Below are 26,875 nucleotides of genomic sequence, written 5' to 3'. Positions count from 1 at the left end.
AGAGAGAAAGGATGGCATGACCAGATTTGAACTTTCTATTTTTATTAATCTGGGTGATCACAATGAAGAACATAAGAAATTTTAAGGGCATGAAAAGCCATTCAAGCCATTAAACCTCATCCCTCTACTGCTTTAACTCTCCTATTGTGGGATATCTATCTTTTGAACAATCCCAGTATTTTGCCTTGATTACCTAATCTGGCAGGTTACTCTGCCGCAATTTATGTCAGCGACTACCTTGATGTACTTTGAAGCAATAATGTGGATTTTTCTTGCAGAAAGGAAAGAAACACCTTGCATGAATATGATGCCCTTCAAGACACAGCCAATGAACTACTTTTAAAGTGTAGAGACTGTTGTAACTATAGAAATGGGGCTTACAATTTGTGTACAGGAAGGTCTGACAAACAGTAATAAAGTAACAAGTAAATAATCAGTCTGAGGTGATGTTGGCAAAAGGATAAAGTTTGGCCAGGGCACCAACAGGAGAATTCCCCTGCTCTTCCTGGTATAGTGCCGTCGAATCTTTTATGTTACTTGAGAGGGCAGGCACCTCCGACAGTGCTCTTTCAATTCTGACCTCTCCTATATCCCTGAGTTCAGTCATTCCATCATTAATGCCTGCAGCTGCCTGGCCATATCAGGTCTATAACATAGGAAGGCATTTGATAAAGTGCCACATCAAAGGTTATGTAGAAAATAAAAGGTATAGGGGGTAGCATATTGGCATGGATAGAAGATTGGCTGGCTAACAGGAAACAAGGAATAGGCATAAATGGGTCTTTTTCAGGTTGGCAAGATGTAACGAGTGGTGTGCCACAGGGATCAGTGCTGGGACCTCAACTGTTTACCATTTATATAAATGACTTGGATGAAGAGATGGGTGGGATGGTTGCCAAATTTGCTGATGACACAAAGATAGGTAGGAAAGTAAGTTGTGAAGAAGACATAAGGAGGCTACATAAAGATATAGATAGGTTAAGTGAGTGGGCAAAGATCTGGCAAATGGAATTTATTGTGGGAAAATGTGAAATTGTCCATTTTGGCAGGAAGAATAAAAGAAAAGCATTTTAGCTAAATGGTGAGAGATTGCAGAACTCTGAAATGCAGAGGGATCACAAAAGGCTAGTTTGCAGGTACAGCAAGTAATTAGGGAAGCTAATAGAATGTTCTCATTTATTGTGAGGGGAATTGAATACAAAAGTAGGGAGGTTATGCTTCAGTTATACAGAGCACTAGTGAGACCACATCTGGAGTACTGTGTACAGTATTGGTCACCTTATTTGAGGAAGGATGTAAATGCATTGGAAGCAGGTCAGAAAAGGTTTACCAGGCTAATAACTGGAATGGGCGGGTTGTCTTATGAGGAAAGGTTGGACAGGCTAGGCTTGTATCTGCTGGAGTTTAGAAGAGTAAGAGGCGATTTGATTGAAACATATAAGATCCTGAGGGGTCTTAACAGGGTGGATGTGGAGAGAATGTTTCCTCTTGTGGGAGAATCTAGAACTAGGGGTCATTGTTTAAAAATAAGGGGTCACCCATTTAAAATGGAGATGAGGCAAAAAAAATTTCTCTGAGGGTCATGAGTCTTTGGAACTCTCTTCCTGAAAAGGCAGCAAAAGCGGAGTCCTTGAATATTTTTAAAGCAGAGGTGGATAGATTCTTGGTAAGCAAGGATGTGATATGTTATCAGGGGTAGGTGGGATACAGATTTGAGGTTACTATCAGATCAGCCATGATCTTATTAAATGGCGGAGCAGGATCGAGGGGCTGAATGGCCTACTCCTGCTCCTTGTTTGTATGTTCATATGTTAACTGGACTAGTTCCTCAGGCCTGAACTAATAATCTGGAGATGTGAGTTCAGATTCTACCATAGGAGTTTATGAACTTGTATTCTGTTATGTAAATACGTGCTGGGTATCGATTGTCTTAACAGCCCATTTTGTACAATTAATGCCCTTTAGGGAAGAAAACCCGACCTTACCTGGTCTGGCCTCCATGCCTAAAGCTATGTGGTTGACTTTTAACTGCCTTTGAAATGGCCACTAACTTGTACCAAAGGTCTAAAAAAAGGTTTAATAAGTATAAACTGGATGCACCACCTGGCATCAATCTAGGCATCAAGTTCAGGCATTACACATAAAAAGGCACACCCAGCCCAGCCAACCCTGCAAAGTCTTCCTCACTAACACCTGGGGACTTGTGCCAAAATTAAGAGAGCTGTCCCACAGACTAGCCAGGCAACAGCTTAACATAAAAGCAAAATACTGTGGACGCTGGAAATCTGAAACAAAAACAGAAAATGCTGGAAAAACTCAGCAGGCCTAATAGCTTCTGTGGAGAGAGAAACAGAGTTAACGTTTCGATTCCGTATGACCCTTCTTCAGAGCTGAAGAGAAGTGGAAATGTGATGAAATTTATACTATTTAAAGGGGGTGGAGCTGGATAGAAGGCCAACGATAGGTGGGAACAAAGGAGAGGTTGACAAAGATTTCATGAACTAAAGGTCAAAGGGAGTGTTAATGGTCGTGGTAAGAGCTAAAAAAGGTGCTGATAGTGGCAAAGGTAAGAAGGCAGAATGTGATAATAGCAGAACAAGGGCCAGCACTCTGAAAAAAACAATATGAGCAAGTAACAGATGGCCCTTTTGGGGATGGGGTGAAGGGAAAACAGGATAGGAAATGGGCTTGAAACAGCTTAACATAGTCATACACAAAGAATCATACCAATCAGCCAATTTCCCAGACTTCTCCATCAGTATCCTTCGGTATGTTGTGCCCCATCGGCAGAACAAACTTACCAGAAGTGTCGGCACAGTGATCTACAACCAGGAAGGAGTGGCCCTGCGAGTCCTCAACATTGACTCTGGATCCCATGAGGTTTCATGGTGTCACTACTTACTGCCATCTCTCAGCTGGTGAATCAGTACTCCTCCATGTTGAAAACCACTTGACAGATGCATTGAGTATTCTGATTTCACTACAGATCAAAATGGGTATGATAATGCTGGGAAGTGGAACAGTCACATATTGGTGAAGGATTAGCAGTATTTTATTGGCCTATGATCGATAAGGGATGGATTCCAGTTCATTGCAAAGATTCACCAGAACTTACGTACACAGCTACGATCTCTGTAGAGACCAGTAACCTTTAAAAAAAATATTTGAATTCCTAGTGACCAACTTAAGGGGATTGCACTAACAAGATTTTGAGTTTAAGCCTTTTACTGTAACAAACAAATTAAAAGCAACATAATTTAGAAAGCAGCTAATACACTAAACTACCAAAAAGATATCTGCCTTTTAACTTTTAATATGATTGACAATCCCATACCATTGTACATTATACCCTTCTCTCAGCTGAATAACAGTGTTCTCAAGAACCAGTCCAACACCACTCCCAGCTTCCCCAATTCACCAAGTTGTAATAGCGAGTGACTGTCAAAAGGTACTTTTGGAGGAGTCCTGAACCAAATAAAAGCAGTAAGGCCAATTCTGGTGATTCTTTTCCCCCCTGGGCCACACCAGAAAGATCTCCCGAATACCTTAGGTTACCATAGGATACATCTTTTCGACCAGAGACCCTCTTCCCTCCTGTATCCTACTTGGTAGTTAACCATAAGGCAGCACACTCTTCTCTGCTGACCACACTAGCTGCAGTCCTTTGTCTCTTTCAGAGAGACCTCTCTCTATACTTTTCTATCCAAAAACCTGGAGACTGAAAGTCTATCCACCATCAGCACAGCTGTTCTTGCCTTGTTTTCAGGTGAGAAAATCTTGCACCTTCTTGCTAGTAAGTCAACCTGGGCGCTAACTGTCTCCATAGTAACCAAGCCAGCCAGGCTTGTTGCGAAGCAAGATTCAAAGCAGGTCACATGACCTTTTTAATTCCTCCATTTTACCAGGAATTATGTCCCAAAACAAAATCATCTTATTAAACCTCACATTCATAACAACACTTAGGCTACAGTTACACTATGATTGTTGTGTCTATACAAAACAAGATTGCTTTACGCCAGTGCTCTAGTTGTGTAATTCTGTGATTGGGGTCTGATCTGACTGGAGAAAAATGGAATGAGACTCCTTCCTCCATGTTGAATCCAGATTTATAACTTCAGTTTTACATGAAAACAAGCCATTTAAAATGGACACCCCAGTTGCACTCCAAATGCAGCCATAATTTCCACACGTTGGGTATATACCTTAGCATTCCATTTGCTTTATAAAACATAATTTGTTACACTTCTGGACTGTAAAAGTGGTGTGCCTTTTATTACTTCCAGGTCACTATTAAATCACTCTGCAAATTGAGATCAACCAATTGAAATCCTCCAAATCTTTTGCTGCATGTTATGTTTCTACTGCACCCCCTGTTTCAGCAAACTTGATTAGTTAGTTGTTGTTATGCACAAGCTAGTGACCTACATACTTTAGCACTCAATGTAAAGCATATAAGGTGACCCAGTCATTTTATCTGAAGGAAGAGTGAAAGGCAATGATAAGGCCCCTTTTCATTAAGAATAGTTCTGAATGCAGGAAGCTTTCTCAATTTACAGAATATTTTATACCTTAAGCATTTTTCTTAATACCTTAAATATTTTCCTTTTCTGATCGCTGGAGTTGATTAATTTAGAATCCTTGAGAATTAGATGACAATATATTTTTCTTTTACCAGAACCAATTGCTTTGTCCAGAGAATTTGCAAATGAGATCACCAAATAATGATCACAACATATTTTACTTCCTTGTAGTGTGACTATTGACTTAACTATCATTTCAGTGGAGACTTTTATAGTGTATTATGACACAGCTGATGGTAAAGGCTGAGTTGTTCAAATCCCAGAGAGAAACTTGAAACAACTGTCATAATCCATTTTTGCAATTTGTATGTTTCGAGATGCAGGCTTTGAATTCAGCAGTAATAAGACCACTGCGTCTCAAGAGGTTTCTTATATAAAACTAAATTAAACATTTATTAATTTAACAACAAATTAAACACTTATACATGGCTACAAATACCTACTATAATAACTTCTAAACCAATCCTCAAATTAACCACTCCCAGTTAAATCTCTGCCAAGGCAACAGTAACCCATAGCTTTTAAAGGACCTGAGGCAAAGCACATTTAACCATACGAATTCAAAATGAGGTTCCTTGCAAGTTAGTTCCATGCAGACACAGTTGGAGGTGTACAGGCTGGCTAGATCATAAATGCCTCTGCCTTGCACACACAAACTCCTTTCTGTTTATACCTAGCTTTTCCTTTGAATGTAAATTTTCCATTGTAGCACCAGGCTTTAAACATTGCATCTTCTAACAACAATATCCTTTCATTCCACCAATTTCATTAGTAAGCTGAAAAAAATAAACACCTTGCTTGGCGTCTTCTAGCTAGGTGCAAGATTTCACCCATTATTTTGAATGGTTTATTCAACAAGTGCAAATGTACACTTTACCTTTTAACTTCCTTACTGTTTCCCCAATTAGCATCTCAAAACTACTATACATCAAAGCACCCAGACTTGCTGGCTTTAATCCAATTAAGACACACATAAGACACAGACCCCACTAGAACTCTATTTTAAAAAATAATTTCCAATAACATTATAGACATTAATCTCTTCATGACAAGTTGCATTATGGAGATTATAACCATCCTGTCCTTAGTCTACATGTGGACTGGTTCCCTTTATAAACCCAAAATGCAGATTTGAATTTTTATTAATCTTAAAAGGTTTAGTTTTAACCAGCACATATTTGCTTTGATACAGTGAACTTGTTCTCTTCAGTTAACACTCTTTGAGAGCCATATATAAACTTGTTTGATTGGGAAGTTATAATGTTCTCTTGTATACACGGTGCTTTAGCTAGTGGAAAGGGAAGCAGCAATATACATCATGTTGCTGACATGTTTAGTGTTTTATTGACTTTGACTTTAAACAGAGTTTCTAGCCATAAATGTACAGACCACTCCAATTCTTCACCCAAATTGCCAGGATTGTTTCTGAAAAGTGCCTTAACTGTTGACATGGTGTAATGACTTCTCTGAAATATAATTGGCAAGTTGTGGATCAAAGGAAATGCAGCAACCCCACATCCTAAATTAGCAGAAGTTATGTAAAGTTAGGACATTTTTTGGTGTTCACAGTTTTAATGGCAGTCTTATTCTGAATAAAATCTCATAATAAACAGATCAAGGTTTCATGTTTTGTGTATCTCATCACATTTGAATTTAAGAAATTTTTTTGTACCTCTTTTCATGCAGCTGTAGAGTAGAGGGCTTGAAGAGTGTACATAACTTATACTTCTAATTTTCTTGAGCCTCAATATAGGGTTCTGGAGCAGTTTTGTTTTCACCTGAGTGTACATATGGCTGTTGCTGCAGCTGCCATGGGGAGCAGGAAGGATTTACAATAATGTGATATACAATCGCAGCATTATTCTAAAAGTTATCTGATAAAGTAATTATTAACTAGAAATGATTGCATGGAGGTGGTGTATGCCAGCAAGTTGTTACGATCTTAATTATACGTGGAGTTTAGAACATGTTGTAAGCCATAAAAGTGCAACTGAGAAATGCTTATTATATGAATCCTGTCAAGAACTTACAGCAAGAACTTCTGTGACCATTGTTTAATAGTAATAAATAATGTATATATATGATATATACACAGACACCATATACTGTTGACTTGAGTTGGAAGGGAAGTTTCATTTTCTGACAACCTCCATGTACATTTTATTTCAATTTGTACCTGGGAACTCCACTGTCTTTTCTATTAATTGTTTTCAGCTTAACTCTGCACCCCGCCCCCCCCCCCCCACCCCTCCACCTGCTCCCTGTTTCTGCCTTGCTCCTGTTTTCAACACTTCCCATTTCTCCTTCTCATTGCACCATGTCCCGCTTGGTCCCCTAAGCCACCTTCTGCTGTTCAGCTTTTGCAACTCTCCCCTTGTTGGCCTCCTAAACTACTTCTTATGCAAACTCCAACTTACACAAACTCAACTTGTTATTTCTTTCATCCTATTCTGCATTAAGAACTGCTCATCAGTCACACTTGTACTTGCCATTAGGCTCTCCATTGGCTCTACTTAAAATTTTACAGCGCAGAAGGCCATTCAGCATCATGTTTTTGCCGCTCTTTGAAAGAATATTCAATTAATCCCATTCCACTTTGCCTGGGTTTTTTTCCTATCCTATAGTACATTTAATTCAAAATTCTTGTCCTGAATTGTGTTGCTCCCTAAAAAAAAATTGGTTCAGCGCCATGTAGCAACGCATGCACTCTGCTTCTCTGATTTGAATCTCTTTTTGCACTCCTTTTTCCATCCCTCTAACTTATCCTTGGTGGTGGAGACTTCAGACACCTTGATCCATCACTGTGACCTATATCCCTCTACCTTACTATTTCTCTCACCATCTTCAAAAGCCTCCTCAAATCTTACCTCTTTGGTCATGGTTTGGCCACTTCTACTGCAACTATCACTCAGCCTTTGTTTTTGTCTCTGCAGTACTTTAAGACACTTTATTACTTTAATAATGTTTTTTTTTTGGAAAAATATACTTTATTCATAAAATATCTAAAAGATCACTACAAAACATTTCTAAATGGCCAGCACAAAAAGTGCAATCATATTCAACTTTAACACATGAATCACTAGGTGCTTCAACACAATCAATGAATATTACAGTCATTTCAATATGGTCATTACAGACAGTCAGACAGTGCAATGGTATTGGCGTTATCGATATACATCATGTTGCACTCTGAGGTGCTTCAATACAATTATGATACATTTAGTTTTCACTACATTCATTCATTGTGAGTCGTATAGCCCGAGGGGTTTAAACAATTCCTAGCCCCTCGGTGCACTATGGCAGAAAGGTCTTAGACAGCGACCTTTTTTTTTATTGTAAAAATATACTTTATTCATAAAAAATCTTCAATCACATTCAAAACCATTTCAAAAACAACATTACAAGGGTACAATCCAGGTTAAACTTTTACAAAATGTATCACCAGGTGCATCAGTACAAACAATATTACAATCATTTACAGCCTTTCATTTTAATCTGTACAGCCCGAGGGGCTCTAAACAGTTCCCAGTCTCTCGGTGCGCTGTGGTAGAAAGGTCTTAGACAGCGACCCTTCCCCATTGCGCCTTTGCGGCAGCTGCCCCAAGCTTTAGTGCGTCCCTCAGCACGTAGTCCTGGACTTTGGATTGTGCCAGTCCGCAACAATCGGTCGGGGACAACTCTTTGTGCTGGAAGACCAACAAGTTTCGGGCAGACCAAAGCGCGTCTTTCACCGAGTTGATGATCCTCCAGCTGCAGTCGATGTTTGTCTCGGTGTGTGTCCCTGGGAACAGCCCGTAGAGCACAGAGTCCTGTGTCACAGAACTGCTCGGGATGAACCTCGACAGCAACCACTGCATCTCTCTCCAGACTTTCTTTGCAAAGGCACAATCCACAAGGAGGTGAACAACGGTCTCTTCCCCACCACAGCCACCTCGAGGGCATCGTGCAGAGGGGGTGAGACTCCTGGCGTGTAGGAAGGATCTGACGGGGAGGGCCTTTCTCACCACCAGCCAAGCTACGTCTTGGTGCTTGTTGGAAAGTTCTGGCGATGAGGCATTCTGCCAAATGACTTTGACAGTCTGCTCGGGGAACCATCCCACAGGGTCCACCCTCTCCTTATCCCTCAGGGCCTCTAGGACGTTACGTGCTGACCACTGCCTGATGGACTTGTGGTCAAAGGTGTTTTTCTGCATAAATTTTTCCACCAGGGACAGGTGGTACGGCACGGTCCAACTACTTGGAGCGTTCCGCGGCAGCGTGGCCAGACCCATCCTTCGCAACACCGGGGACAGGTAGAACCTCAGCACGTAGTGACACTTGGTGTTTGCGTACTGAGGGTCTACGCACCGCTTGATGCAGCCGCACACAAAGGTGGCCATCAGTATGAGGGCGATGTTGGGCACGTTTTTTCCCCCTTTATCTAGAGGCTTGTACATCGCGTCCCTGCAGACACGATCCATTTTCGACCTCCAGATAAAGCGGAAGATGGCTCGAGTGATCGCCATCGCGCAGGAGTGTGGAATGGGCCAGACCTGCGCCACGTACAGCAACAGCGAGAGTACCTCACACCTGATGACCAGGTTCTTACCCGCAATGGAGAGGGAGCGTCGCTCCCACATGCCCAGTTTCCTTTTCACCATAGCCACTCGCTCCTTCCAGTTTCTAACGCATGCCCCGGTCCCTCCGAACCATATCCCCAGCACCTTCAGGCCGTCAGCCCTGACAGTGAAGGGGACAAAGGATCGGTCAGCCCACTTCCCAAAGAACATGGCCTCGCTCTTCCCACGATTTACCTTGGCTCCCGAGGCCAGTTCGAACTGGTCGCAGACGTGCATCAGTCTGCGCACCGACAGCGGATCCGAGCAGAAGACGGCGACGTCGTCCATGTACAGGGAGGCTTTTACCTGAGTGCCTCCACTGCCTGGGATCGTCACTCCTCTTATGCCCGGATCCTTCCTGATGGACTCGGCAAAGGGTTCTATGCAGCACACAAAAAGGACAGGCGAGAGAGGGCAGCCCTGCCTGACTCCAGATTTAATCGGAAAGCTATCTGTTTCCCACCCATTGATTGAGACTGCGCTACTGATGTTAGTGTAGAGCAGTTGGATCCAATTTCGAATTCCCTCCCCAAAGCCCATTTTGGAGAGCACATCCCCCATGTAGGTGTGCGATATTCTGTCAAAGGCCTTCTCCTGATCCAAGCTGATGAGGCAGGTATCCACACCCCTGTCCTGTACATAGGCAATCGTATCCCTGAGCAGCGCCAGGCTGTCAGAGATCTTCCTGCCTGGCACAGAGCAGGTCTGGTCAGGGTGAATCACCAATTCCAGAGCGGATTTGACCCGGTTGGCGATGACCTTGGACAGAATCTTATAGTCCACATTCAACAGTGAAATGGGTCGCCAATTTCTAATTTCCTCCCTTTCCCCCTTGTGCTTGTAGATGAGGGTGATGATGCCTTTCCTCATGGATTCTGACATGCTGCCGGCCAGGAGCATACTCTCGTACACTTCTAGCAGGTCTGGGCCGATCAAGTCCCACAGAGCCGAATACAACTCCGCCGGCAGGCCGTCGCTTCCGGGGGTTTTACTCTTCTCGAAGGACTCGAGGGCCTTAGTCAGTTCGTCAGGAGTTAGCGGTTTGTCTAGGCTCTCCCGCGTACTGTGGTCTAGGACCTCCGTGATAGAGGACAGGAAGGACTGGGAGGCCGTGCTGTCCGTGGGCTTCACGTCATACAGTCCGGCATAAAAGGATTTGCTGATCCTCAGAATGTCGGACCGTGATGACTTTACTGAGCCGTCTTCTTCCTTCAGGCTGCTGATCACAGAGCGCTCTCTGTGTACCTTTTGGAAGAAGAAACGTGAGCACGTCTCATCCTGCTCCACGGAGCGGACTCTGGAACGGAAGATGATCTTGGAGGCCTCCGAGGCAAAGTGCGAGGCTTGCTGGCCCTTCACCTCTTGGAGCTCCTCCTTGACATCGACCCCCATCGACTGCAGCCGGAGCAGATTCTGCATCTTTTCCTGGAGTCGGGACATTTCCCTCTGTTCCTTTCTAGCTTTCTGGGTGCCTTTGAGGATGAAAAACCTCTTGATGCTTCCCTTGATCACTTCCCACCAGTGTGTCAGGGACTCAAAGAGGGGTTTCACGGTTCTCCAACCTTTGTAATCCCTCTTGAGCTCCTCAATGTTCTCTGGGGTCAGCAGTTGCACATTTAGCTTCCATGCCCCCCTGCCCACCCTCAGGTCTTCCTCCAAGTGGCAGTCCGCCAGTAGGAGGCAGTGGTCAGAGAAGAACACCGGCTTGACGTCGGTGGATCTGACTGTGAATGCACGGGACACAAACAGGAAGTCTATCCTGGAACGAATGGACCCGTCTGGCCGCGACCAGGTGTATCTACGCTGCGCTCCGTCTGCAGGGTTGCTGAAGACGTCGTGCAGCTTGGCATCCTTAACTGTTTCCATCAGGGATCTGGACGTAGCGTCCAATCTGCTTCCGGCCCTGCCGGATCGTCCAGCCGCATCGATGATGCAGTTGAAGTCCCCGCCCAGAATGACCGGCCTGGAGGTCGCCAGCAGCAGTGGGAGCTGCTGAAAAACCTCCAGCCGCTCAGCCCCTTGTGCCGGGCCGTACACGTTAATTAACCGGAGTGGAGCGTTCTTGTACATTACGTCTGCTACCAGGAGTCGCCCGCCCACCACCTCCTTGACCTCGGAGACGGTGAAGTTGCCTCCCCGCAGCAGAATACCCAGGCCGGAGGAACGAGAGTCGTTTCCGCCCGACCAGATCGATGGCCCGTGGGACCACCATCGTGACCATTGCCTGTAGGAGCTGAGGTGCGGTATCGCACACTCCTGCAGAAACAACAGGTCAGCTTTGACCTTGGCTAGGTAGTCCAAGGTCGTAACACATCGCGTAGTAGATTTAATGCTACGCACATTTATGGATACAATCTTTAAACCCATATTAAAGCATTTATTCTCCTACCAAACCCACTGTCTCTGAGAGTCCCAGACCTTTAGTCTGCTCCTTCATACCCGTAGTGAGCTCAAATTCCTTCACTTTGGATGGGCTGAGGTAGATCTCCTTGGCCGTGTTCTGCTCCAGTGGCATCTGGAGGTTCACGTAGTGAGCGGATTTTGAGATGACCTTTGCTGGAGAAGCTTCTCCAAAACTCACCCCCTCTGGGGGGTTGCTGTTCCCGGCTTCCTGGAGCTGGGGTGCGATGATTGCCTCACTGCTCCCAGATTCCAGGGGCTGTGGTGCACTGGCCTCCTCAGGTTGCAGGCAAAGTTGGGGTGCGTTGGTCTCCTTGTTGTCTCCAATTTTCTGGAGCTCGGGTGTCTCGTCCTCCAACGCCCTGGAGCTTTGCCGCCTCTTCTGTCGGTGCCGCTCTGGCACTTCCTCATCCGAAGAGCTGCTGCCCTTGTCATCCGTGTCGGATGGGAGACGCCTCTTGCCGCTTCTCTGGGAAACGCCTTTGCTTCTTCTTCGCTCCCTCTTACTTTTCTTGTTCTTCACCGTCCGCCACTCCCCCTGCTGCTTTTCCACTGCTGCCTCCTCCTCCATTGATTCGCTGTCCTGAGGACTGGAAGGTTCAGGGGGTGGTGCTGTTGATTGGCTCTCTGTTGCCTCAATCTCTTTCTCCACCTTGTCTCTCTCTGTGTCCTCCTTTGTCCCGTTGAGCTCCCTGGGGGCCTTGGTGGTTGGAGTGACACGGAACATTTCTTCTGCTTCCCCGTGGTCGGCTTTGGCTGCCTGTGCGTAAGTACGGCAGCGTTTGGGGCAGGTCCTGTAGAGGTGACTTGCCTCGCCACACAGGTTGCAGCACTTGGCCTGTTTGCAGTCTTTTGTCTGGTGCCCTTCCTGTTTGCAGATCTTGCAGAGGGAGGCGCTGCAGTTGGCCGCCACATGACCAGCCTTGCCGCATGAGCGACAATGCTTGGGTTGCCCAGCGTAGACCAGGTAGCCACGGTTTCCCCCGATTGCGAAACTGGAAGGAGGGTGGAAAATGGCTCCCTTACCATCGGTCTTTAGCGTGACCTTAAACAGGCGTTTGCCTGTCCAGATCCCCAAGTCGTCTCGAATCTCGGTGCCGCTCCCCACCTTATCGAAGTACCTGGTGAGGAAGGTGACCACGTCGGCGACAGGGACGAAGGGGTAGACAGCGACCTTTGCATAAATGCAGGTGGCTTTTGTTTTCACTAAGCCAGGCACCACTAGTGGACAATGTGATTCTAGACCTCTGTTGATACTGCTTTAGGTGATGAGTTTCTGTCCAATCTTTCCTTATCCTCGATGGCAAGGCATTGCCCTTCATCCAATCCCCATAGCAGTGTAATACTTTTATACCTAGTTATGCCGTTAACCAAAGTATAACTTTATTTTGAACAGAAAAGTAAATCCCATCTCCTTTATGTAAACTATGTAAAATGGCAGGTCTGGTAGCAACTGTGGAGAGAGAAGTAGATTTTCAAGTCCAATGTGATTCCTTTTCAGAACTGATTCACAGATGCTTCCAGACTTGCTGAGTTTTTCCAGTTTTTTCTGTTTTTCAGATTTCCAACATGTGCAATATTTTGCTTTTATTATGTAAATGGCATGTTGATTTCACTCTTTTGTAGGAACTAGAGGGTGTTCATGAAGATGTCCAAGCAATGAGCGCCTGCTGCCAGGATATGACCAGCCGTTTAAAGGTAAGCTGTAAGAAATCTACACCTCTCACAGTATGCATAGGAACATGGCTGGATTGATATTATACAGCAAGCCTGATAAATATTGACTACTGTTAACTTTTCTATTTTCATGTGATATGTATGCTGTGGCATTTTGTGGTTTGGGTGAGGGTTGGCAGATGCTTGCCATTACCTTATGACATGTACAAGACTATGATGACATTAAATCAGGAGATCACTCTCTGCCAGCCTACCAACAGTACATGTGTACATTGGTTATGGATTCCATCTGTTTCAGAGGAGTACTTTGTGACTAAATATAAATTTACACTTAAGAAACAAACAAGATTCAGAGTATTTTCTTTACTTGAAATGTATTGTTTCACATTGGCTTAACATTCAACAATAACTTGCAATTATATAGCGCATTTAACATGTTAAAACATCCCAAGGCACTTTACAGGTGTGTAATGAGACACAAATTGACATGAGCCAGATAAGGCAGCATTAGTACAGGTGACATAAAGCAGGGTACAGAGGTAGTGTTTAATGGGTGTCTTAAAGGAGGTGGAGAAATGGACAGATTTCAAGAGGGAATTCCAAAACTTTAGGCTGATGACCACTTAATGGTGGGTTGAATAAACTGAGGAATATAAGAAATCCCAGAACTGGAGGGAATGTGCAATTTGGGCTCATGGAACCACTTTGTTGGCCAGTGTAGCTTTACTGAGTGGTTCAGTCTGCAAATGAGCAGAGGCAGACTATTCTTGATTCAAAATATGATAAGAAAATACTTCAGCTTATTCCCCTAACCTTTACAATAGGATGTTATGAGCCTCATTTAAGAGATAACTATTAATGAATGTTCAATGACTTGAGGGGAAATTTGCCTTGGTGCACTAGGGGAAAGGAGGGAAGCAGCAGAAGTAGCTGAACAGGTGGTCTCAATCTTAGTGACAAAGAAGTCCATGAACTTCTTTTGTTAGCGATCATGGTGGAGCAGCCATGGGAGACTGGTTTAAAAAGATGATTTGTTGCGAAGGGAAGTTGGTTGATATAACTGCACTCTACGATGGTCTAGGCTAAACCAAATATTCAAGTCTGTGTTCCTTGGGTCTCAGGGAGCTAAGATACAGATTGTACCACGAGGAATGGATAGGGAGAGTGTATTAGTATTAGTGAGGACAAGGAGATTAAAGGTGGAGGTGAAGGTTTAGCTGAGCAGATATGTCAAAATGAATGGAGGGCCAAAGGCTAAGCAGTTGGGAACTTGAAAGTGCCATTGTAAGTGACTTCCTAGGGGTGGACACAGAAAGAAAGTGGGGTTTGGAGGGGGAAGGGGGCTGTAAGGAGTGCCGAGTAATAGAACATGGGAACCTGCCAAAACTCCACAGGATGATTTTCTATTTTTATCCATGTTGCTGTTGCTGGTTGGAGACTACAGTAGTTGCTTTGTCAAATTTGGAAGACAGTCATCTCAGGTTGCTCTGACATAACCTCCTTGTGCAACTTTCAGAATGCCACTCATATAAGCCTGGGAGCAGGTTACCTGTTGCCTCCCCTTGAGGGGAGATGGGAGTAGGGAGAAGGTTAAAACTGTACTGGCTGGAAAAATCAAATGTGTTGAATGTAATTTTCATTCTTGACTTAGATTTGTATAAGTGATATGAGTAAAATATCTATTTGTGTAAGAATTGTTGATATGTTATTTGAAGATGTATTTGACTTTTCTCAGGTATCTAACAGCAAAACACATCTTTTCTGTGTTCATTTCCAGCTAGCAAAGGAACAGACACAAGACCTAATCATTAAAACTACTAAGCTTCAATCAGAGAAGTAAGTAGTGTATTACATTTCCTGGCCACTTATTTTATGGAGGCTATTGGGGGTTCCATCTTGTGTTTCATTCCACCATTTTAAAGCTATGTTCTACATTGCATGTCATTATTGCTCTGAATTTCCGATAAGAATTCTTGTGCACTATAATCTGTGTTTCTTCTAAGAAGGCTGGATGAAGTTGGTCACCTTCAATCACAAAAGCTTGTGGGTCAAAGGCTGTCTCTATACCTTGGTACTGTTGCTGAGGGCTTACTTGACTTTGGCAGTTTGGTACATTAAATCAGGGCTAGTGGCACTCCTGATGGTGGGGTAGCCAGAATGAATTCCTCTGGAAGCATGGAGTGGGAGTGATGTTGTCAATTGCTGCGATTTGCTTCCATTATTTCATGTGGCCACATTCATCAGTGGGGCAAGTCCCAAAGCACCAAAGACCAGACAGACAGAAACAGATTTATTTGAAGCAGTTCTACATACTCTCACATAATGGCCTAGTAATGTTTTGGGCAGGAGAATACCAATTTTTTAACTAGCCTACCTTTCCAAATCACCCATTAATTTTCTTATTATGATTCTGGAACTAAGGAATTCATCCTGACCGTTATGTCCTCATAGATTTTTATCTGTTCTTAGGGTTTGGGTGTCCTGGCCATGCCACGTTTATGACCTATCCCTGGTTACCATGGGAAGGGGTTGGTAGGTCCTCTCCTTTATCTCCTTGTAGTTCCTGTAGTGATAGTACTCGAACAGTGGTGGTTAGGGAATTCCACAACATTGGCCAAGCAGCAAATGAAGGAACGACAGCATATGCCCATCAGGTTGGTAAGGACTTGGAAGAGAAATTTAGAGGTTACCACAACATTATATTGACTGTACACCTGGTGGTTAGCTCACTAGGCAAAGGAGGTGCTGACACAGACACAGTAAGCCAGACAAATGGTTTCCTTCTGTGCTGTCTGATTCAGTGAAGCTTGGTTAGTTTCTGCAGTGCATCCTATAAGAAGTGAAGAAACTGCTGCTACAGTGTTGGTGATGAGGGAGTGTATCATGGTTTCAGTAGTTGGGGAGCCAATCAAGCAAAATCCAGGAACTCAGTCCCTAACTGCACTGTGGGTGTACCTACACCATGTGGACTGCTGCGGTTCAAGAAAGCAGCTCACCACCACCACCTTCTCAAGGGCAATTAGGGATAGGCAACAAATACTGGCCTGCCCAGTGATGCCCACAATCTGTAAATGAATTAAAAAAATGTCAAGTTTGAATGTAGCTGCAACTGCACCCACTCAAGTGAGTGATGAGAATTCTATCACGCTCACCATTTGAGCCTTAGTAGATGATATACACACGTTGAGTAGTCAGAAGATGAGCCCATCAGGGTAGATCACCCAGCCTCAACTCTTACGGACAAATTGTGAATCTGGCTGGTCCAGGTAAATTTCTGGTCATTGGTGATCCTCAAGATGTTATTGGATGTTAGAAATGGTGGTGCCTTTAAAGGTAAGCAGAGATAAGACTAGGATTCCTCTTGTTTAAAATGGTCATTACCTGGTAATTATGTAGTATAAATCTTAGCTGCCAATTGTCAGTCCAAGCCTGAATTGTGTCCAGGCCCTGCTGGAGGCTGACAAGGGCTGTTTACGATCGGAGGAATTGTGAAGGGATCTGGATACCTCAGAATTGTCATTGAACAGCCTCACTCCAGACTTGAAGTTGAGGTTTATGATATTGTAGCTAAAGAGGGTTGGGCAGAGGACACTTCTGTGGGGAACTCACACAGCAATGTCCTGAGGGTATGTTGAATGACCTCCAACAACCATGATAAATTTCCATTGCGTTAGTCTCGGCCTTTTGGCTAAGATCAAGTGTTGCAGGGGCGACACCATGGTCCTGCCATGGCAAGGTCGGGATGGAAGGGCGAAAACCAATCGCAATCCGAATTCATACCGTGGGTTACCTATCACCGTCCGAGTCACGGTGAACCACAGCGACGAAGGAGGATCACCTATGGATCGGGGCTTCTTCACCAGGAGGATCCTGTTGAAGGCGTGCGGCTTCCAAGCTACGGAGATCTTCACCCTGCACGACTCCCGCAAAGGTGGTTATTTTGACGTGACGTTCAAGCAAGTGGCAGACTGCGTCCGGCTCCTGAGGGTGTTCGAGGAGAAGAGAGACCTGCCGGAGATGAAGATCCTGACGGCGGAGCCGCACTTTTCTCTGCCGTTGCAACGGGAACGTGAGGTGATGGTGCATGTGTACAACCCCTTCGTCCCTGTCGCCGACGTGGTCACCTTCCTCACCAGGTACTTCGATAAGGTGGGGAGCGGCACTGAGATTCGAGACGACTTGGGGATCTGGACAGGCAAACGCCTGTTTAAGGTCACGCTAAAGACCGATGGTAAGGGAGCCATTTTCCACCCTCCTTCCAGTTTCGCTATCGGGGGAAACCGGGGCTACCTGGTCTACGCTGGGCAACCCAAGCATTGTCGCTCATGCGGCAAGGCTGGTCATGTGGCGGCCAACTGCAGCGCCTCCCTCTGCAAGATCTGCAAACAGGAAGGGCACCAGACAAAAGACTGCAAACAGGCCAAGTGCTGCAACCTGTGTGGCGAGGCAAGTCACCTCTACAGGACCTGCCCCAAACGCTGCCGTACTTACGCACAGGCAGCCAAAGCCGACCACGGGGAAGCAGAAGAAATGTTCCGTGTCACTCCAACCACCAAGGCCCCCAGGGAGCTCAACGGGACAAAGGAGGACACAGAGAGAGACAAGGTGGAGAAAGAGATTGAGGCAACAGAGAGCCAATCAACAGCACTACCCCCTGAACCTTCCAGTCCTCAGGACAGCGAATCAATGGAGGAGGAGGCAGCAGTGGAAAAGCAGCAGGGGGAGTGGCGGACGGTGAAGAACAAGAAAAGTAAGAGGGAGCGAAGAAGAAGCAAAGGCGTTTCCCAGAGAAGCGGCAAGAGGCGTCTCCCATCCGACACGGATGACAAGGGCAGCAGCTCTTCGGATGAGGAAGTGCCAGAGCGGCACCGACAGAAGAGGCGGCAAAGCTCCAGGGCGTTGGAGGACGAGACACCCGAGCTCCAGAAAATTGGAGACAACAAGGAGACCAGCGCACCCCAACTTGGCCTGCAACCTGAGGAGGCCAGTGCACCACAGCCCCTGGAATCTGGGAGCAGTGAGGCAATCATCGCACCCCAGCTCCAGGAAGCCGGGAACAGCAACCCCCCAGAGGGGGTGAGTTTTGGAGAAGCTTCTCCAGCAAAGGTCATCTCAAAATCCGCTCACTACGTGAACCTCCAGATGCCACTGGAGCAGAACACGGCCAAGGAGATCTACCTCAGCCCATCCAAAGTGAAGGAATTTGAGCTCACTACGGGTATGAAGGAGCAGACTAAAGGTCTGGGACTCTCAGAGACAGTGGGTTTGGTAGGAGAATAAATGCTTTAATATGGGTTTAAAGATTGTATCCATAAATGTGCGTAGCATTAAATCTACTACGCGATGTGTTGCGACCTTGGACTACCTAGCCAAGGTCAAAGCTGACCTGTTGTTTCTGCAGGAGTGTGCGATACCGCACCTCAGCTCCTACAGGCAATGGTCACGATGGTGGTCCCACGGGCCATCGATCTGGTCGGGCGGAAACGACTCTCGTTCCTCCGGCCTGTGTATTCTGCTGCGGGGAGGCAACTTCACCGTCTCCGAGGTCAAGGAGGTGGTGGGCGGGCGACTCCTGGTAGCAGACGTAATGTACAAGAACGCTCCACTCCGGTTAATTAACGTGTACGGCCCGGCACAAGGGGCTGAGCGGCTGGAGGTTTTTCAGCAGCTCCCACTGCTGCTGGCGACCTCCAGGCCGGTCATTCTGGGCGGGGACTTCAACTGCATCATCGATGCGGCTGGACGATCCGGCAGGGCCGGAAGCAGATTGGACGCTACGTCCAGATCCCTGATGGAAACAGTTAAGGATGCCAAGCTGCACGACGTCTTCAGCAACCCTGCAGACGGAGCGCAGCGTAGATACACCTGGTCGCGGCCAGACGGGTCCATTCGTTCCAGGATAGACTTCCTGTTTGTGTCCCGTGCATTCACAGTCAGATCCACCGACGTCAAGCCGGTGTTCTTCTCTGACCACTGCCTCCTACTGGCGGACTGCCACTTGGAGGAAGACCTGAGGGTGGGCAGGGGGGCATGGAAGCTAAATGTGCAACTGCTGACCCCAGAGAACATTGAGGAGCTCAAGAGGGATTACAAAGGTTGGAGAACCGTGAAACCCCTCTTTGAGTCCCTGACACACTGGTGGGAAGTGATCAAGGGAAGCATCAAGAGGTTTTTCATCCTCAAAGGCACCCAGAAAGCTAGAAAGGAACAGAGGGAAATGTCCCGACTCCAGGAAAAGATGCAGAATCTGCTCCGGCTGCAGTCGATGGGGGTCGATGTCAAGGAGGAGCTCCAAGAGGTGAAGGGCCAGCAAGCCTCGCACTTTGCCTCGGAGGCCTCCAAGATCATCTTCCGTTCCAGAGTCCGCTCCGTGGAGCAGGATGAGACGTGCTCACGTTTCTTCTTCCAAAAGGTACACAGAGAGCGCTCTGTGATCAGCAGCCTGAAGGAAGAAGACGGCTCAGTAAAGTCATCACGGTCCGACATTCTGAGGATCAGCAAATCCTTTTATGCCGGACTGTATGACGTGAAGCCCACGGACAGCACGGCCTCCCAGTCCTTCCTGTCCTCTATCACGGAGGTCCTAGACCACAGTACGCGGGAGAGCCTAGACAAACCGCTAACTCCTGACGAACTGACTAAGGCCCTCGAGTCCTTCGAGAAGAGTAAAACCCCCGGAAGCGACGGCCTGCCGGCGGAGTTGTATTCGGCTCTGTGGGACTTGATCGGCCCAGACCTGCTAGAAGTGTACGAGAGTATGCTCCTGGCCGGCAGCATGTCAGAATCCATGAGGAAAGGCATCATCACCCTCATCTACAAGCACAAGGGGGAAAGGGAGGAAATTAGAAATTGGCGACCCATTTCACTGTTGAATGTGGACTATAAGATTCTGTCCAAGGTCATCGCCAACCGGGTCAAATCCGCTCTGGAATTGGTGATTCACCCTGACCAGACCTGCTCTGTGCCAGGCAGGAAGATCTCTGACAGCCTGGCGCTGCTCAGGGATACGATTGCCTATGTACAGGACAGGGGTGTGGATACCTGCCTCATCAGCTTGGATCAGGAGAAGGCCTTTGACAGAATATCGCACACCTACATGGGGGATGTGCTCTCCAAAATGGGCTTTGGGGAGGGAATTCGAAATTGGATCCAACTGCTCTACACTAACATCAGTAGCGCAGTCTCAATCAATGGGTGGGAAACAGATAGCTTTCCGATTAAATCTGGAGTCAGGCAGGGCTGCCCTCTCTCGCCTGTCCTTTTTGTGTGCTGCATAGAACCCTTTGCCGAGTCCATCAGGAAGGATCCGGGCATAAGAGGAGTGACGATCCCAGGCAGTGGAGGCACTCAGGTAAAAGCCTCCCTGTACATGGACGACGTCGCCGTCTTCTGCTCGGATCCGCTGTCGGTGCGCAGACTGATGCACGTCTGCGACCAGTTCGAACTGGCCTCGGGAGCCAAGGTAAATCGTGGGAAGAGCGAGGCCATGTTCTTTGGGAAGTGGGCTGACCGATCCTTTGTCCCCTTCACTGTCAGGGCTGACGGCCTGAAGGTGCTGGGGATATGGTTCGGAGGGACCGGGGCATGCGTTAGAAACTGGAAGGAGCGAGTGGCTATGGTGAAAAGGAAACTGGGCATGTGGGAGCGACGCTCCCTCTCCATTGCGGGTAAGAACCTGGTCATCAGGTGTGAGGTACTCTCGCTGTTGCTGTACGTGGCGCAGGTCTGGCCCATTCCACACTCCTGCGCGATGGCGATCACTCGAGCCATCTTCCGCTTTATCTGGAGGTCGAAAATGGATCGTGTCTGCAGGGACGCGATGTACAAGCCTCTAGATAAAGGGGGAAAAAACGTGCCCAACATCGCCCTCATACTGATGGCCACCTTTGTGTGCGGCTGCATCAAGCGGTGCGTAGACCCTCAGTACGCAAACACCAAGTGTCACTACGTGCTGAGGTTCTACCTGTCCCCGGTGTTGCGAAGGATGGGTCTGGCCACGCTGCCGCGGAACGCTCCAAGTAGTTGGACCGTGCCGTACCACCTGTCCCTGGTGGAAAAATTTATGCAGAAAAACACCTTTGACCACAAGTCCATCAGGCAGTGGTCAGCACGTAACGTCCTAGAGGCCCTGAGGGATAAGGAGAGGGTGGACCCTGTGGGATGGTTCCCCGAGCAGACTGTCAAAGTCATTTGGCAGAATGCCTCATCGCCAGAACTTTCCAACAAGCACCAAGACGTAGCTTGGCTGGTGGTGAGAAAGGCCCTCCCCGTCAGATCCTTCCTACACGCCAGGAGTCTCACCCCCTCTGCACGATGCCCTCGAGGTGGCTGTGGTGGGGAAGAGACCGTTGTTCACCTCCTTGTGGATTGTGCCTTTGCAAAGAAAGTCTGGAGAGAGATGCAGTGGTTGCTGTCGAGGTTCATCCCGAGCAGTTCTGTGACACAGGACTCTGTGCTCTACGGGCTGTTCCCAGGGACACACACCGAGACAAACATCAACTGCAGCTGGAGGATCATCAACTCGGTGAAAGACGCGCTTTGGTCTGCCCGAAACTTGTTGGTCTTCCAGCACAAAGAGTTGTCCCCGACCGATTGTTGCGGACTGGCACAATCCAAAGTCCAGGACTACGTGCTGAGGGACGCACTAAAGCTTGGGGCAGCTGCCGCAAAGGCGCAATGGGGAAGGGTCGCTGTCTAAGACCTTTCTACCACAGCGCACCGAGAGACTGGGAACTGTTTAGAGCCCCTCGGGCTGTACAGATCAGAATGAAAGGCTGTAAATGACTGTAATATTGTTTGTACTGATGCACCTGGTGATACATTTTGTAAAAGTTTAACCTGGATTGTACCCTTGTAATGTTGTTTTTGAAATGGTTTTGAATGTGATTGAAGATTTTTATGAATAAAGTATATTTTTACAAAAAAAAAGATAAATTTCCATTGCGTTAGTTAAGACTCCAGTCACTGGAGTTTTCCCTTCAACTCCCATTAACTTCAGTTTTGGTGGAGTTCCTTGGCTGCTCACTCAGTCAAATGCTGCTCTCTCCTCCATCCCCACCCCCTTTCCGATTTTCCCCCTCCTTTTTGTTTTTTTCCAATAATTTATATAGATTTTTCTTTTCCCACCTACTTCCATTATTTTTAAGTGTATTTCCATCCATTGTTTTATCTCTACCTGTTAGCCTATTTCGATCCCTTCCCCCCACCCCACCCCCACTAGGGCTATCTGTACCTTGCTCGTCCTGCTTTCTACCCTTAATTAGCACATTCCTTTAGATAATATCACCACCTTCAACACCTCTTTGTCCTTTTGTCTGTGACATCTTTTGGTTATCTCCACCTATCACTAGCCCTCTATCCAGCTCTTCTTGTCCCACCCCTCCCTTAAACCAGCTTATATTTCACCTCTCTTCTATTTTTACTTAGTTCTGTTGAAGGGTCATTCGGACTCGAAACGTTAACTGTGCTCCTCTCCGCAGATGCTGCCAGACCTGCCGAGTTTTTCCAGGTATTTTTATTTTGTGCTGCTTTAATGTTCAGTGCAGCTCCTCTCACCTCTCCTCTGATAAGAATAGTATTCAGTTAGCAGAACAATAGCACTTTGTCAGAATGTGTGACTTCGAATCATGTTTATTACAAGAAAAAAAACCTAGTAATGGAAAATGACTACAGCAGATTCATCTTTAGAACTTTTAACTTCTACCTTCTCGAGTACAAAACTGACACAGATGTGACATTTTGTTATACTTTTGCATAAGTTTTCATATAGCAACACAAGTGCTAGGGATTACTTTGGGGGATTAGATGTAACTGTAAGTATAATATAACTTGAGCTGGGTTTTGTTATATGGCATATGCTGTTAGTACTCTTTTAAAGTTTAAATCTGGAATACAGAAAATGCAGTGTGTTTCATAGCTGAACAATGTTTATCAAATTCAGGTTCGAGTTTCTTCATCTTAATCCCAACTCTAGACCTGAACTCATTGCTTTGATTTGATTTACCTTTGAAACAGAGCATCAGAATATATTAAATGGTTTCTGCTTTCTATGCAATATGAACGCATTTGCAGAAAGCATAATGCCTTTGAAGTGAAGGTTTGCATTTGCTTCAACATGTGGATGATGAATTAGCAGCAACAACTAAATCTAAACAATAAAGATTCCCTCCCAGCATTTGCAGTAATCAAATTTAAAGTGACTGGACAAATCATAAATAGTTGTTGAAATAGGTAAGCACTTTCTGATTTGAATCGTGACAAATCCCCAACCACTGTAGGCATAGAGCTGCTGATTTTTGAAGTGCCTATCTTGTTGTTTGTACCATCTTAAAACAGAAAGATTTGCTAAGACCAGCATTAAAAGAGACAGGGTGAAAAGGGTAAAAATTTCCAGACTACTGCTTGTAACAAATCTGGCAAATTTAGATCAGAGTTGTGCGAGACCCATGTCTCTGCATCAATTTAAAAGTAGGTTTTATCTATCTGCTGTTTCTGTGAAAACCGCTCATCTTCCAAAATTCACTTGTTTCACATTTAAATAATGATGAAGTGAGAGGACTTCTCCAATGGCTGGTTCTGGACTTTGTAACTATTAACTGTAGTGCAAAGAAAAAAATGAATGTATGCATCCATGGTTTGCTTCATCAGATTTACTGAAACAGATTAAGTACAGTAATCTACAGATTATCAGACCTCTACTAGCTTGCAGTGGATATATTTTTTTACCTTTAGCGTAGCTGTCAACTACTGATTACAATTCTTATTTCCAAACTCAGATAATATTCCAAAGAAGATAAGCTATTGGGAGTGGTTGAATGAAATGCTCGAGTAATATATTAACCAATAAGCTCCTCGGGGTTTAACAGAAAATACTCATTTATTCTGTAAATTAAGTTATTTGTTACTTTCTTACAGCCCTGTGAAATCAACCATTATCTTTCTGCACTATGGATTTTCTTATTAGTTTCATACTGAGATTAATTGAAACCAGAAGCACAATATCAGTGCTTTTGGAAATGCAGTCAATATGAAGTGTGAAAATGATAGTCATTTTTATATGAACATCCGAATTAGGAGCAGGAGTAGGCCATTCGTGCCCTCGAGCCTACTCTGCCATTAAATAAGATCATGGCTACTCTGATTGTGTCTTGAACTCCACTTTCCTGCCAATCCCCTATCCAATTGACTTCCTTGTTAGTCAAGAACCTATCTACCTCTGCCTTAAAGCTATTTGATGACCTTGCCTCCAGCAAGGTCTCTAGGGAAGAGAGCTCCAAAGACCCAAGGCCCACTGAAGGAAAAAAAAATTCTTCTCATCTCCATCTTAAATGGGGGACTGCTTATTTTGAACTGTGTTCCCTTGTTCTAGTCGCTCCTGCAAGGGGAAGCATTCTCTCAGCATCTACCCTGTCAAGTTCCCTCAGGAACTTTCTTGTTTCAAGTAAGATCATCTCACATTCTTCTAAACCCCAATGGATACAGACCCAACCTGTCCAACTTTTCCTCCTAAGATCCCAGGCACCAGTTGAGTGAACCTCCACTGAACTGCAAATGCATTTATATCCTTTCTTAAATAAGGAGACCAAAACTGTACACAGTACTCCAGGTATGGTCTCACCAATGCATTGTACAACTTGCAATAAACATCAAGATTTCATTTGCCTTCCAAATTACTTGCTGTACCTGCTTGCTAACTTTTTGTGATTATGTACCAGGACAACCAGATCCCTCCATACCTCAGAGTTCTTCAATCTCGTGCCATTTAAATAATATGCTGCTTTTATATTGTTGCTGCCAAAATGGGCAAATTCACATTTTCACACAAAATACTCCATCTGCCAAATATTTGCTCACTCACTCAACCTACCTATATCCCTTTGCATACGCCTTGTGTCCTCTTCACAACTTACCTTCCTACCTACCTTTGTGTCATCAGCAAATTTAGCAACCATACATTCGGTCCCTTCATCCAAGTCATTGATATAAGTTGTAAATAGTTGAGGCCTCAGCACTGATCACTGCGGCACTCCACTCGTCACATCTTGCCAACTCAAAAATTACCCATTTATGCCTACTCTCTGTTTCCTGTTAGTTAACCAATCCTCTATCCATGCTAAAATGCTATCCCCTACAACTTGAGCTCTTATTTTACATCGTAACCTTTGATATGGTGCCTTCGCAAATGCCTTCTGGAAATATAAGTACAGTGCATCCACAAGTTCCCCTTTACCCACTTTGGAGTTCTTTGAGGAAGTAACAAACAATAAATTAGTTAAACATGATTTCCCATTCACAAAACCATGTTGATTCTGCCTGATTGCATTGAGATTTTTTAAGTGTCCCGCTGTAACTTCCTTAATAATAGATTCCAGCAATTTCTCTATAATATAACTGGCCTGCAGTTTCATAAAATGTCACACTTTTTGTATAGGATTTGCTGTACAGGTATTCGTCCTTCAGCTGCATGTTAGCAGGAAAGAATCAGATTACTAAGTCAAAGTCAGAAGCTGGAATCTTTAAATTGAAATTTTCAAATAGTGTTATCTTAAAATACTATTTTATCTTGAAGAAAATCCCATCAAATGCAGAGAGCAACGGTTTCGACCTGGAATTAAATGAATTCTATTGCTCTTTTAAAATCTTATAAACTTAAGTAGTTACAGTGCCTTGCTACATTTATTGTGTTTGAATTTTGGAATTTTCAGAAATGTTTAATATGTGCAGAGGTGCACTGTATTTTTGCCAAATAACAGCAAATGTGAAGGAATGAAAAAGCTATATTCTTATGTGAACTATTTTGCAGTATTGTATTATCATGTTTACATGATTAGATGTGGTAAACCCAGGGCACACAACAACAGCCTTTGTAATTTTCCGTTCAACTACAGTTTCCCTGAAGTTCACCCACTATACCATTATCCTCTTTTCTTCTGGTGCTGACATTCATACATCAAAAGTGGATTTGTACTCTAGAATGGTATTTATGCATCCCACCACCAGAATCTTCTTAGTATTAAAGCTAAGACCAGAAGAGGGTGAGTTTATTTTAATTTGCCACCAAAGTTTGTAATTGGGACCAAAGTTATAGTTTCTTGGCAAACCTGATCAAAATAAAAGTAACAAACCTTTATTAGGTTGCACTTTTGATTCATTGGTTAGTGCAGAGCTATCCTGTTCTGCTAACTATACAGCAGGGGAGGTCCTAAATACTATAATACTACTGAGCCTCAGCTCAGTAATAGCACTGTTGTCTTCTAGTCAGAAGATTGTGGGTTTATGCCTCACTTCTCCTGTGGCCTGTAAATCTCATATGAATTGCTTTTTTAAAAATTGTTGTTACTTGTTCTGATGGAGGAGAAATTAAACCTGGTTTCACTGGTCTTTTGGTTGCAAAGTGAAGCATGAGAGCCGAGGGGATGAGTTTTGCCTTACGATCTTCTGCGCATAATTTGGCTCAAAAATGTGTCAGATGCCAAACTAGAAGCTGGTGACTTTTTAAGTGTCCAGGGCACTCTCTAGAAACAAGTGTTGGGTGCCTTGCATGTACATAGAGCGTACCCCACACTGGTTGTATGACCCTGATCAAAATTTGTGTACAAATAGGCGGAGCTTGCAATATGC

General features: G+C 45.2%; 1 protein-coding gene across 3 annotated transcripts in view; it reads left to right on the top strand.

Annotated features, from left to right (window-relative positions):
* The window catches only part of cog6 (component of oligomeric golgi complex 6), a 141,392-nt gene that overhangs the window by 15,874 nt on the left and 98,643 nt on the right, over positions 1–26,875 (top strand). For all 3 annotated transcript variants that reach the window (XM_078545272.1, XM_078545271.1, XM_078545270.1), the window contains 2 exons: positions 13,205–13,276; positions 15,033–15,091. In XM_078545272.1, the coding sequence (XP_078401398.1) occupies positions 13,205–13,276; positions 15,033–15,091 (131 nt within the window). The remainder of the gene's footprint in view (positions 1–13,204; positions 13,277–15,032; positions 15,092–26,875) is intronic.

This window comes from Cetorhinus maximus, chromosome 7 (assembly GCF_964194155.1).
Source record: "Cetorhinus maximus chromosome 7, sCetMax3.hap1.1, whole genome shotgun sequence".
In the NCBI taxonomy this organism is placed as follows: Eukaryota; Metazoa; Chordata; class Chondrichthyes; order Lamniformes; family Cetorhinidae; genus Cetorhinus; species Cetorhinus maximus.
Note: the sequence above shows the minus strand (reverse complement) of the source record. Positions and strands in the feature narration are given on the sequence as shown.